Source organism: Gymnoscopelus microlampas, assembly GCF_963454915.1.
Source record: "Gymnoscopelus microlampas genome assembly, chromosome: 22".
Lineage (NCBI taxonomy): Eukaryota > Metazoa > Chordata > Actinopteri > Myctophiformes > Myctophidae > Gymnoscopelus > Gymnoscopelus microlampas.
The window spans coordinates 46,609,503-46,622,774 of record NC_139959.1 but is presented as its reverse complement, the minus strand read 5'-3'; the positions used below and the strand labels follow the sequence as shown (position 1 = coordinate 46,622,774).

The 13,272-nt window shown below is 40.7% G+C and overlaps 1 protein-coding gene across 1 annotated transcript in view; it reads right to left on the bottom strand.

Moving 5' to 3' along the window:
* LOC311038684 (histone-lysine N-methyltransferase 2C-like) overlaps positions 1–13,272 on the bottom strand; it is a gene marked incomplete at its 5' end in the record, with an annotated part of 190,283 nt that overhangs the window by 50,132 nt on the left and 126,879 nt on the right. The window contains 4 exon segments of the mRNA XM_084048252.1: positions 3,146–3,394; positions 4,686–4,793; positions 6,241–6,831; positions 12,918–13,057. Of these exon segments, the coding sequence (XP_083904378.1) occupies positions 3,146–3,394; positions 4,686–4,793; positions 6,241–6,831; positions 12,918–13,057 (1,088 nt within the window).

Genomic DNA, 13,272 nt, shown 5'->3' with positions numbered 1-13,272 from the left:
CAACCCGCACGGAAGCACACGCTACAAAGTAAAAAAAGCAGAGCTGAAAAAACAGTTAGCCACAACAAATGTAGCTCTGACAACAGATTGTTGGACTTCGTTAACAACAGAAAGCTACATCACAGTCACTTGCCACTACATGGAGAAGGACTGGGAGATGAAGTCGGCGGTCCTGGTCACAGAAAGCATGTCGGTGAGCCATACGGCTGAGAATTTAGCTGAAAAATTAAACGACGTCGTGGAGTCATGGGGACTGACCGGACGAGTGATCGCCTGTGTTCACGACAACGCTCGGAACATAGTCTCGGCAAACAGACCAGATCGAGTCAACTGGGCCTCGGTTCCATGCTACGCACATACTCTACAGCTGGCCGTCAACGACGGGTTCGCTGTCCACCTGCACAGAGTCATTGCAGCTGCGGGGAGATTGGTAAAACACTTCAACCACAGCACCAAAGCCACCAAGGCGCTGGAAGAGAAGCAAGGGTCAATGAATGTGGCAGATCATCAAATCATTCAGTCCTGTAAAACCAGGTGGAACTCTGTATGTGACATGTTTTCCAGACTAATAGAACAGCGGTGGGCTGTGTGCGCCGTGCTTTCAGACCGCACAGTGACCAAACTGACAGACGCTCGGACACTGGAGCTGAAAGACGAGCACAGGCAAATAATGGAGGATGTAGCGCCTGTGCTGGAAGCACTCAAGTATGCAACTACCGTCATGTCTACAGAGAGTGAGGTGTCCATCTCCAACACATATCCCATCACCTTCAGTCTAATCAACATCCATCTCAAGAGAGTAGAGGGAGACTCCAGCAAAGTGGCAGAATTCAAATCTAAAGTGGCTTCTTCACTGAGTGAAAGGATGAAGGTAATATAGCTAATGTCCATTATAATTATAATTAATACAACACTAATGTAATCAACCTAAAATATATATTTACAATTAAAATGCATCTCAGCTCTACACTACACTTACTATTTTTTGATTTCCACATACATAGCATTGTTACCACCAACAAATATGCATTGCCCATGTAAGGTTAGGTGGTGCTGCTTATCAGTGGTGTAAAGTAACTACTGTAAGTACATTTACTCAAGTACTGTACTTAACTACAATTTTGGGGTACTTTTCTTTACTGGAGTACTTCCAATTGTCTGTACTTTTACTTCTACTCCACTACATCTCAGAGGCAAATATTGTACCTTTACTCCAGTCCACTACAATTATTTGAAAACTTTAGTTACTAGTTATTTGCAGATATAAATTATTACATTATTATAAAACATACATTAACCGCTTTAGCCCTATTTTATACCAAGGCTATTTGAAAATAGCAGATCTACAAGCTCAAGCTTGTAGATCTGCTATTTTCAAACATTTTAGTACTTTTACTTTTGTTAATTGTTACTTTTATTTTAAGTACATTTTGATACCATTACTTTTGTACTTTTACTCAAGTACATTTTTAATTCGGGACTTACTTGTAACAGTCTAACAGAGTACTTCTACACTGCAGTATTATTGATACTTTTACTTACGTAAAACATTTGAGTACTTTTTCCTCCACTGCTGCTTGATATAATATATAGAATTTAAGTTATAATATTATTATTATTTATTTGACACAGGTAGCGTCTGATGACATCACATCAACAACACCAATGATAGCAACGATGCTGGACCCTCTGCACAAGCACCTGGGATTTCTGACCCCAACCGGGAGGATTTCAGCAAATGCCAAACTGATTGAACTGGCTACAGCAGAAGATGCGACGTCCACAACAACAGAAGAAGCAACTCAAGCAAGCGGTACCTCTACCTCTACTGCTGCCACTAGAGAGGACGACGTGCCTGCCCAGGTCAACGTGCCTGTGCAGGGAGCTGTGCTTCAGAGGCGCAGATCAGCTATGGTTCTACTCCTGGGTGCCAATTATACCCCCCCCCCAGCACTGATGATGTGGAAAAAGAAGTGGACAGTTTTCTGAAGGATCCCGCTGTGGGACTTGATGCTAGTCCCACAGAGTGGTGGAAAGCCAATGAAGGAAAGGTTTCCGAGGTTCCACTAATTCACTTCTCACTTTTCCCAGCTCCCAAGAGGGATTATAGAAAATAAATGCTGCTGCTAATAATTTTGCATGCTGTGACAGACGAGACAGCACACTTTTCATTTGATTGTATGTTCCTCATCCAAAGATGCCATTGCCTGTATCTGAAATGGTCAAATAAATATTTGATTAATGAATATATGCCTTTTGTATTCTGTATATCAGCAAAATGTAGATTTTTATGTTAGACCTTATTGAGGGAAATTAAGATTCTCAGATTTAAAAAAAAAACGCCGCTTATCAGTTAACCGATTAATCGGTTGATAAGGTTATCAATTATCAATTAATGAATTAATCGATAATTTGCATCCCTACACCGGACAGAATGCCCCGCCCACTGTAAAAAATATCGCAAAAATTGCCAAAACTGTAGAAAGCAGTACATGAAAAAAAAACAACACTCATATTTTATTTACTTTAATTACAAGCTAAAATATAAACCTTGGTTGTAAAAACTAAAGTTGTCCTTTAAGGTGAATAAGGTAAATAAGGTGAATAAGGTGAATAAGGTGAATAAGGTAAATAAGGTGAATAAGGTAAATAAGGTGAATAAGGTAAATAAGGTGAATAAGGTGAATAAGGTAAATAAGGTAAATAAGGTGAATAAGGTAAATAAGGTGAATAAGGTAAATAAGGTAAATAAGGTAAATAAGTTAAATAAGGTGAATAAGGTAAATAAGGTGAATAAGGTAAATAAGGTGAATAAGGTAAATAAGGTGAATAAGGTAAATAAGGCGAATAAGGTGAATAAGGTAAATAAGGTGAATAAGGTAAATAAGGTGAATAAGGTGAATAAGGTAAATAAGGTGAATAAGGTAAATAAGGTGAAGGTAGATAAGGTAAATAAGGTAAATAAGATGAAGGTAAATAAGGTAAATAAGGTGAATAAGGTAGATAAGGTAAATAAGGTGAATAAGGTAAATAAGGTAAATAAGGTAAATAAGGTGAATAAGGTGAATAAGGTAAATAAGGTAAATAAGGTGAATAAGGTAAATAAGGTGAATAAGGTGAATAAGGTGAATAAGGTAAATCATACCTGGGGCAGCTCAGCGCTGAAGAAGGGCATCTGTGAGACGCTGTCCCTGGCCGAGTTGACCCCTGACCCCACTCTGGCCCCTCCTCCTCCTGGGGGGACCCCAGGAGGAGGGCGGTCCGGCGACGTCCCGCCCCCAGACAGGACTCCAACTCCCATGATGCCTTGCTGCTGCTGCACCCCACCCCCAGACGACAGGACTCCAACTCCCATGATGCCTTGCTGCTGCTGCAGCACTCGATGCCTCTCCACCTGGGACACACCGTGAAGGTCAAAGGTCACGTTGAATAAAATGTAGTGAAAGTATCCAATGATACAAATACTCAAGTAAATGTACTTAGGTACTGTCCACCACGGGTTGTGTGTGTCTATTTGTGAAATTAGAAAGTATGTAATCAGGGACGTGCACATATAGACTCTAGGTGGCGCTAGAGCACCTGCCCTTTGCCCTATTGACCAGAAGTGCCCTTTTGAAAAGAAAAAAAAAATTCCAGTGTACAGCAGGGGTTTTCAACAGGGGGTCCGGGACCCCTAGGGGGTCCTCAGAGTTACTACAGGGGGTCCGCCAAATCTTTATGTGATATGATTTTTCTTTTTACCATAACCACTCGAAACCTAGCATCCCTTTTCTGAGGAGAACTTTAGCCAAAAATAGCAGATCTACAAGCTCACAACTCCTCGCGCTGCGAGGCGTTGTGAGGGCGTGTAGAGGGAAAAAAGAGCAGACCAAGTAAACACAAAAAAGTATAATTTACTTGAGCACCTGCCCCTCAAAATGTCTGTGCACGCCACTGTATGTAATGTTATACATGTTCAACTCATTCAGTGCCCAGCTTATGGAATTTTGGCTCTGAGTGCCGCAGCCAAAATTCATTGTATAAAAAAAAGTGCTTAGGAGAGGCCGAGATACAGCCTTTTACAGCGTTGGTTCTCAAAGTGAGGTCCGGGGACCCCCAGGGGTACCTGAGGGGGTTCCAGGGGGTCCCCAGCTAAATGATGGACAGTGACCAAATGGACCCTTATGGGTCTGTAACTCTGAGAGTGTACAAATGGAACCAAATGGACCCTAACGGGTCCATTTGGTTCCATTTGTACACTCTCAGAGTTAAATTAACATTGATTTTACAATATGAATTGGGGTCCCAGAGGTATAAATGCCATTAAATGGGGGTCCGTAGCCCTAATGCATGTCAAACTGGGGGGTCCTTGAAATTAAAATGGTTGAGAATCACTGCTAGAGAGCTGTAAAAATCTTCTCTTATGGGGGGTCCCTGGCTTATCTTTTCAAATGGGGGTCCGCGGGCTAATAAGTGTCAATTTGGGGGTCCTTGACATGAAAAAGTTTGAGAACCACTGTTTTACAGTAAGAAGTTAAACAAAGAGTGAATGGAGCAGCAAATCTTCAAATCATCACATCTTGGGTTCTGAACATGTTTTTCATGACGTCTTTGACGTGGGGACCCTGGTTCTAGTGTGGAGTGGACCCCACTGTAGCATTGTAGCATTGTAGCATTGTAGCATAGCATCGTAGTGCATTTCCTACCTCTTGCATCAGCTGAACTCTCTGTCTCTCCTGTTGTTCTCGGAGTCTGTCTCTTCTCTCTCTCTCCTGGAAGCCTTCACTGAACGGGTTGTTGTCGTCAAACTTCACCTGAAACGACAACAAACACGTGTGTTAACACATTGACTGCCAAGGACGTAATATTGCGTCATCGTGGTGTTTTTTAGTGATTACACTAGAGAGCGCTCTTCGCCAACCTATGAATGATGCTTTGACTTCCAGAGAGGGATATTTTACAATGTTTTTTTCTTCCGGTGGAAAGAAGAGAGACTCGTCTTCCCTAATAAGGTGGTCGGTTTAAACCATAGACTGTAAAAAAGGATGGACAAACCCACACCATCTTTCCAGGGGCGTAGCCACGGGTGGGCATAGGTAGGCCTGGGCCCACCCACCTGGCTGTTGTGCCCACCCAAAAAAAAAAAGAAGAAAACATTTTTTCTGCTTGTGAACTGTGCCTGTGCTCTGTGAGTGGAGGCGGACTGCGGACGCGCGGAGGAGGCGGACAACGGGGCATTATTTGCGACCTGTCAATGTTTTCATGAAAATTAAGGCAAAAATAAGAATTAAATAACATAATAAACCCGCAAAAGACCCGCAAATTGCGCAAAAAAGTAAGATTTTAACCGATAATAACCGCTTCGCGCGCGCACATGGCACTCATGCACGCGCGAGTGCCCACCCACAAATCCCCATGCCCAGCTGCTGCCAGCTTTCTGGCTACGCCACTGCATCTTTCTATCTCACGTCATATCCTGCAGAATGCAACCAGACCAGTATTTGCCGGGTAGCTTGTCAATCAAGAGCGGGGGGTGGTTGTGTAGCTTGTCAATCAAATCGTCCCGCCCCTCCTGGAGCATAACCTACTTTATCATCAATTTTAAAATATATGGGACCATAGTTTACCAAAGCGCATATCATGATGATTGAGAGGAGACTTTAAACTAGCGACTGGAAGCATATAATATTTATGACAATGTTTATTAAGGTAAGAAAATCAAGTCTAAAGTTTGTCAAAAACCCATCCACTTGCATTAACCCATTAAGACCCTGAAGAAGCATCTGTGTCACTTTTTGATTTGAGCTAAAAAAGCGTTTTATTTACTCTTTGGCTATTCAAAAATAGCAGATCTACAAGCTCATAGCGCGGCACCGAGTGCCGCGCTACAAGCTTGTAGATCTGCTATTTTTGAAAAAATCATGAAAATGTGTGCAAATCTTTGAACATAATATATTTTTAAAGCGAACATTTTTAACTCAAATCTTTGCTTCTGGGGGGGGTCCCTGGAACAAAACATTTTGATGGGGGTCCGCGGCTAAGTACCTATACATTTTGGGGGTCCTTGACATGAAAAAGATTGAGCACCACTGATATAGAAACATACGTTTTTCAGAAAACTGTTGAGACTTAGGAGTACATGTACTGTAGAATCGGCTTCAGGTCTCAACGGGTTAAAGAGAAATTCTTTCCGACACCAGCAGGGGGTAAAACAGCAAAAACTACAGGTTATGGTTGCTAGGGGATATTATGGGATGTTACCTGTAGAGCAGCAGCAGCAGCAGCAGCGGCGGCAGCGGCAGTAGTAGCTGCAGCGGCAGCGGCAGCGGCAGTGGCAGTAGGGCTGTTGTTGTTGTTGGGAGCGTTTGGCGTTTGGCTGGCGCCCCCTGTAGGCATGTTGATGATGATGCTGGGTATGTTCGCTATGTGTCCACTAGATGGTGCTATGTGTCCACTAGATGGTGCTATGTGTCCACTAGATGGTGCTATGTGTCCACTAGATGGTGCTATGTGTCCACTAGATGGTGCTATGTGTCCACTAGATGGTGCTATGTGTCCACTAGATGGCGCTATGTGTCCACTAGATGGCGCTATGTGTCCACCAGACGCTGGCGATGGTACGTTTGGTACATGGCCACTAGGGGGCAGTGGTGGTGGAACGGCGGTGATGCTGGGTATGTTCGCCATGTGTCCAGTAGGTGGCGCTGTGTGCCCGCTAGGGGGCGGTGGTGGTGGTGGAACGATCGGCGTGTGGCCACTAGGGGGCAGCGGCGGCGGTGCAGACACGCACATCTGCTGCTTGGTCCTGTAGTCTTCGATCAGCTCGGCGTGATCCTTCTGCTGCTTACGGATCTAAAAGAGACAAAAACACATCATTGTTTATTTACGGATCTAAAAGAGACAAAAACACATCATTGTTTATTTACGGATCTACAAGAAACATGACACATCATTGTTTATTTACGGATCTACAAGAAACATGACACATCATTGTTTATTTACGGATCTACAAGAAACATGACACATCATTGTTTATTTACGGATCTACAAGAAACATGACACATCATTGTTTATTTACGGATCTACAAGAGACATGACACATCATTGTTTATTTACGGATCTACAAGAAACATGACACATCATTGTTTATTTACGGATCTACAAGAAACATGACACATCATTGTTTATTTACGGATCTACAAGAGACATGACACATCATTGTTTATTTACGGATCTACAAGAAACATGACACATCATTGTTTATTTACGGATCTAAAAGAGACATGACACATCATTGTTTATTTACGGATCTACAAGAGACATGACACATCATTGTTTATTTACGGATCTAAAAGAGACATGACACATCATTGTTTATTTACGGATCTAAAAGAGACATGACACATCATTGTTTATTTACGGATCTACAAGAAACATGACACATCATTGTTTATTTACGGATCTAAAAGAGACATGACACATCATTGTTTATTTACGGATCTACAAGAGACATGACACATCATTGTTTATTTACGGATCTACAAGAGACATGACACATCATTGTTTATTTATGGATCTATAATAATAATAATAATACATCAGACTTAAACAGCGCTTAAGCCATGCCAGCTTCCTTCAGCTTCCTGAGAAAGTAAGAGGCGTTGTTTTGTGCTTTTCTTCTTCACCACTCGCTCTGTCTGTACCAGTGGTGGAAAAAGTAATCAATTCCTTTACTTGAGTAAAAGTACCAATACTGCAATGTAGAAGTACTCCATTACAAGTAAAAGTCTGGAATAAAAAATGTACTTGAGTAAAAGTACAAAAGTATTGGCATCAAAATGTACTTAAAGTACCAAAAGTAAAAGTACTAAATATTTGAAAATAGCCTAGGTATAAAATAAGGCTAAAATGGTTAATGTATGTTTTATAATGTGATAATTTATATCTGAAAAGTAACTAGTAACTAAAGTTTTCAAGTAATTGTAGTGGAGTAAAAGTACAATATTTGCCTCTGAGATGTAGTGGAGTAGAAGTACAAGTACTGGAAATTGGAAATACTCAAGTAAAGTACAAATACCTCAAAATTGTACTCAAGTAGAGTACTTAAGTAAATGTACTTAGTTACTTTCCACCACTGGTCTGTACTGCCCAGGTGAGATGTTCAGTGATTCCCCCAGGAATTCAGCTCCTCCAGAAAAACACGGGCAAAAATCCTTGATTATGCGATGAAATATGCCACACGAGAACCATGCAATTTTATGCGGCGAAATTGCGGGAAGTTGCGAAATATGCGGAGAGTTGTGATATATGCGGCAATGTGCGGCAATATGCGAAAAGTTGCGAAAAATGTGAAATATGTTAACTCACTGAGTGCCATTAACGTGTTTCACGTGTTTTTAGCGCTATGGCTCAACGTGCCATTAACGTGTATGACGTGTTTTTGAAAAATTTGCATAAAAATGAAAAAATATATATATATATTTTTTTTTTAAACATGTTCAGAACCCAAGATATCATCATCTGAAGGTGTGCAGCTCCATCCACTCCTTGTTTAACTTAGAACTGAAAAAGGCTGTATCTCGCTTCCTAAGCACTTTTTGTTTTCTGTGAAAAAAAACTCTGGCACTTTTCAGAATCAATTCTGAAATAATTCTGGCAATCCTGGCACTCAATGAGTTAAAAGTTGCGAAATATGCGAAATATGTTAAAAGTTGCGAGATGTGCGGAAATATGCGATGCGAATCACATATTATGCGATGCGGCCTTTTTGAAAAAACGTTACCCCCGCATAATTATGCCCCATTTTGCTGATTATGCGGTAAATTCTGCGATCGCATAAACGCATTTTTTTTCTGGAGGGTCTAGGAGTTTGAACTCTCTGACCCCTCTCCACTGCAGCGCCGCCGATCTGGACGGGTGAGTGATCTTCTGGGAGGTTCTTCTGGGGTCCAAGATGAACCTCTTGTTTTTTGCAACATTGAGAGAGCCAGGTTGTTCTCCTGTAGGCTGTTTCATGGTCGCTCCTGATAAAGCTGTGGTGTCATCTGAACCATTGGTTCTCAAAGTGGGGTCCGGGGACCCCCAGGGGTCCCTGAGGGAGTTCCAGGGGGTCCCCAGCTAATTGATAGATTAGGCACCAAATGTACCCTTATGGGTCTGTAACTCTGAGAGTGTACAAATGGAACCAAATGGACCCTTATGGGTCTGTAACTCTGAGAGTGTACAAATGGAACCAAATGGACCCTTATGGGTCTGTAACTCTGAGAGTGTACAAATGGAACCAAATGGACCCTAACGGGTCCATTTGGTTCCATTTGTACACTCTCAGAGTTACATTAACATTGATTTTACAATATGAATTGGGGTCCCAGACATAGAAATCCCATTAAATGGGGGTCCGTAGCCCTAAATGCATGTACAAACTGGGGGTCCAATAAATTAAAATGGTTGAGAATCACTGCTAGAGAGCCGTAAAAACCTTCTCTTATGGGGGGTCCCTGGCTTATCTTTTCAAATGGGGGTCCGTGGGCTAATAAGTGTCCATTTGGGGGGTCCTTGACATGAAAAAGTTTGAGAACCCACTGGTCTATCACTGTGGTGTAAACATCTGAACACGTGACCACTCGGTTGGAGCTGAACGAAGCCACACAGTCAGTAATGTGTACAGGGAGTAGAGAAGGGGGTTCAAAACGCATCCCTGAGGGACTCCTGTGCTGAGGGTCAGGGGGGAGAAGTGGGACTCCTGTGCTGAGGGTCAGGGGGGGGGGGAGAAGTCATAGTTCCCCCATCCTCACCACCTAACCTAGCCCCCCCCCCCCCCCTCCCTCCCCCCTCAAACTGTTTACTGTATTTCTTTGTTTTTTGTTGTTGTTTTTCTTACCTTTAAAATGTTCATATGATGTTCTTTATAGCAGTGGTTCTCAACCTGGGGGTCGCGACCCCCAGGGGGTTCGCCAAATAATTTGGGGGGGTCGCCAGATTTTTTGGGTGAATTAAAAAAAAAAAAAAAAACGTTTTCTTTTTTTTTTTTTTTTTACTTTTTGTTTTAATGTTATCATTAATTCATGTTTTATCAGTTAATTTACTCAATTTACCCACTTTTTGCAAATAACCTATTATAATTAAATAACCTTCGCGCGCGCGAACGGGACCGCGCGCGTGCACGCGGGGGGTCGCGGGAAATATAATATATTATATAATATAGACCCCATTTGAAACAAGCCAGTGTAGCTTTCCCGGGCGATCCATTTTAGTCAACCTTGTATTGTAAATAGGGGTGTGCCGATACACTAATTTCACCAAACGATACGATACGATATTTGGCTCACAACTTCGATACGATTTCAATACGATACGCACTTTTTTTTATATTACGAAAATATATGGGGGAGAATTATTCACACATGCAAACTTGTAGCTTTTCAGCTACAATAGCCGTTTTGAATCCAAATAGGGCAATTATAGTGTGACACCTGACCCGAAAAAAAACCCAACATAACATGTTGTCACCCTTTTCACCTCGGGGGCTGTTTGCATGCCCGATTATAATGATTGTAAAAAAATATATAAAAAAAAAAAAAATTCAAAACGATATTTTTTTTTCCTCCAAAACGATACATATCGTCACGAAAACGTATCGCGATATATCGTGGGACGATATATCGGCACACCCCTAATTGTAAACCGTACTTCATGTGCTTTTTCTCTGCAAACTTCTGAATAAAGTATTCAATCAATCAATCAATCAATCAATGTAATGACCTCGTCCATTAACACTTTGCCTGCCACCCAGGAGATTTCTCATCAGATTCTGCACTGGAACATCGCTGGCAGATATGTATCGTTTCTATTTTATTATATTACAATGAACTAATAAAGTAAAGTACCAAACAGCGTCACCCTGCTGTTAGCAGAGTGTTATCACTCACACTTGCAAAAGCCATGGAATGTCAAATGTATAAATCAAACACTATTAACGTTTCACTTGTTACGGTAGTTTTTTCTTTCACATTCTTGCATTTGTAAACATGGCGAAGGTTTAAATACATTCTGACAGTTGACTCACAGTGAACTGTCCCTCTGGGAAAGACACGTGGCAGATATAACGCATCACGCATTACAACACTACTCTTATATATAAAGTATATACAGTACATATACCATACATCAGGGGTCTTCAACAGGGGGTCCGGGACCCCTAGGGGTCCTCAGAGTTACTACAGGTGGTCCCCGCCAAATCTTTATGTGATATGATTAATTTTTTTACCTTAAAGGGTAAGACCACTTTGGTAGAGGTTTGGGTTGTGTAGTTACCTTGCCATGATGTAACTCCAAAGGTGGGCAAGAAATCAAAAATAATTGCTCCATTGATTAGAAATTGATAATTCAAAATATGCTCCTCATTGACTTACATTGTACGGTGAAACAGCTCACAAAGTCACTCTTTTAGCACAGAAATGAACCCAAACATAGCTGATTCAGACAATATAGAGCATCATCAAACCCAGTACTGTTTGTTTTTTTAATAAAAATGTCAACTTCCTGTTGATTTTACTATTTGAAGATCTGGATCCGGATCCGCCGATCCAGTCCGGGTTTTCTACTTATTAAAAATGGCAAAATCAACAGGAAGTTGTCATTTTTATACTGGGTTTGGTGATGCTCTATATTGTCTGAATCAACTTTGTTTGCGTTCGTTTTTGTGCTAAAAGAGTGACTTTGAGAGCAGTTTTACCGTACAATGTAAGTCAATGAGGAGCATATTTTGAATTATAAATTTCTAATCAATGGAGCAATTATTTTTGATTTCTTGCCCACCTTTGGAGTTACATCATGGCAAGGTAACTACACAACCCAAACCTCTACCAAAGTGGTCTTGCCCTTTAACCACTTGAACCATAGCATCCCTTTTCTGAGGAGAACTTTAGCCAAAAATAGCAGATCTACAAGCTCACAACGCCTCGCGCTGCTGCGAGGCGTTGTGGAGCTTGTAGATCTGCTATTTTTGGCAAAGAGTTGTATAGGTGTAGAGGGAAAAAAGAGCAGCAAAAGTCTGAAACACAATTTTATACAATTTAGAGGGGGTCCCAGGTTCATCTCTCTCTCAGCTAGGGGGTCCTTGCCCTAAAAATCGTTGAAGACCCCTGCCATAGGCTACGTTATGTGTACAAAACAGCAGAATAGTCAGATATAAAAGTATCAGCCCACCCCACCATGACTCCCTCTGTGTCCTTGAAGAGTAGAGAACACATGATGGGATAGCTGACTGTAAGCCAGCGGTTCCCAACCTGTCGTGGTCAAATTCAAATTCTTTACTTAAGTAAAAGTACCAATACTGCAATATAAAAATACTCTGTTACAAGTAAAAATCCAAAATTAAAAATGTACTTGAGTAAAAGTACAAAAGTATTGGCATCAAAATGTACTTAAAGTACCAAAAGTAAAAGTACTAAATGTTTGAAAATAGCAGATCTACAAGCTCACAACGCGTCGCGCTGCGACGCGTTGTGAGCTTGTAGATCTGGTATTTTCAAATAGCCTAGGTATAAAATAGGTTTAAAGTGGTTAATGTATGTTTTATAATGTAATTATTTATATCTGAAAAGTAACTAGTAACTAAAGTTTTCAAATCATTGTAATGTAGTAAAAGTACAATATTTGCCTCTGAGATGTAGTGGAGTAGAAGTAAAAGTATTGGAAATTGGAAATACTCAAGTAAAGTACAAATACCTCAAAATTGTACTTAAGTACAGTACTTAAGTAAATGTACTTAGTTACTTTCCACCACTGAATATAATGAATATTAAAAACTATTAATGGAAAAAAAAATGTCATGGTGTTCTTTTCTTTAAAACCTTGAACATTTAGAGTGTTGAGAGAGTGTTGTACCTGTTCTAGTTGTTTCTGCAGCGCCCCCTGTTGGTGGGAGAGTGTTGTACCTGTTCTAGTTGTTTCTGCAGCGCCCCCTGTTGGTGGGAGACGTGGATCAGCTGGTTGGTGTCCTCCTCAGAGAAACTTCTTCCAGATTTCTTGGCCGTTCGTTGTTTTGCAGAAAGAGACTTCTTGGCTTTACGATGACCTGAGACAATAATAATAATAATAATATTATTATTAATATTATTTATTAATACTATTTACGATGTCCTGAGATAATAATAATAATAATAATAATATGTATTAATATTATTAATAATATTTATGATGTCCTGAGATAATAATAATAATAATAATAATAATAATATGTATTAATATTATTAATAATATTTATGATGTCCTGAGATAATAATAATAATA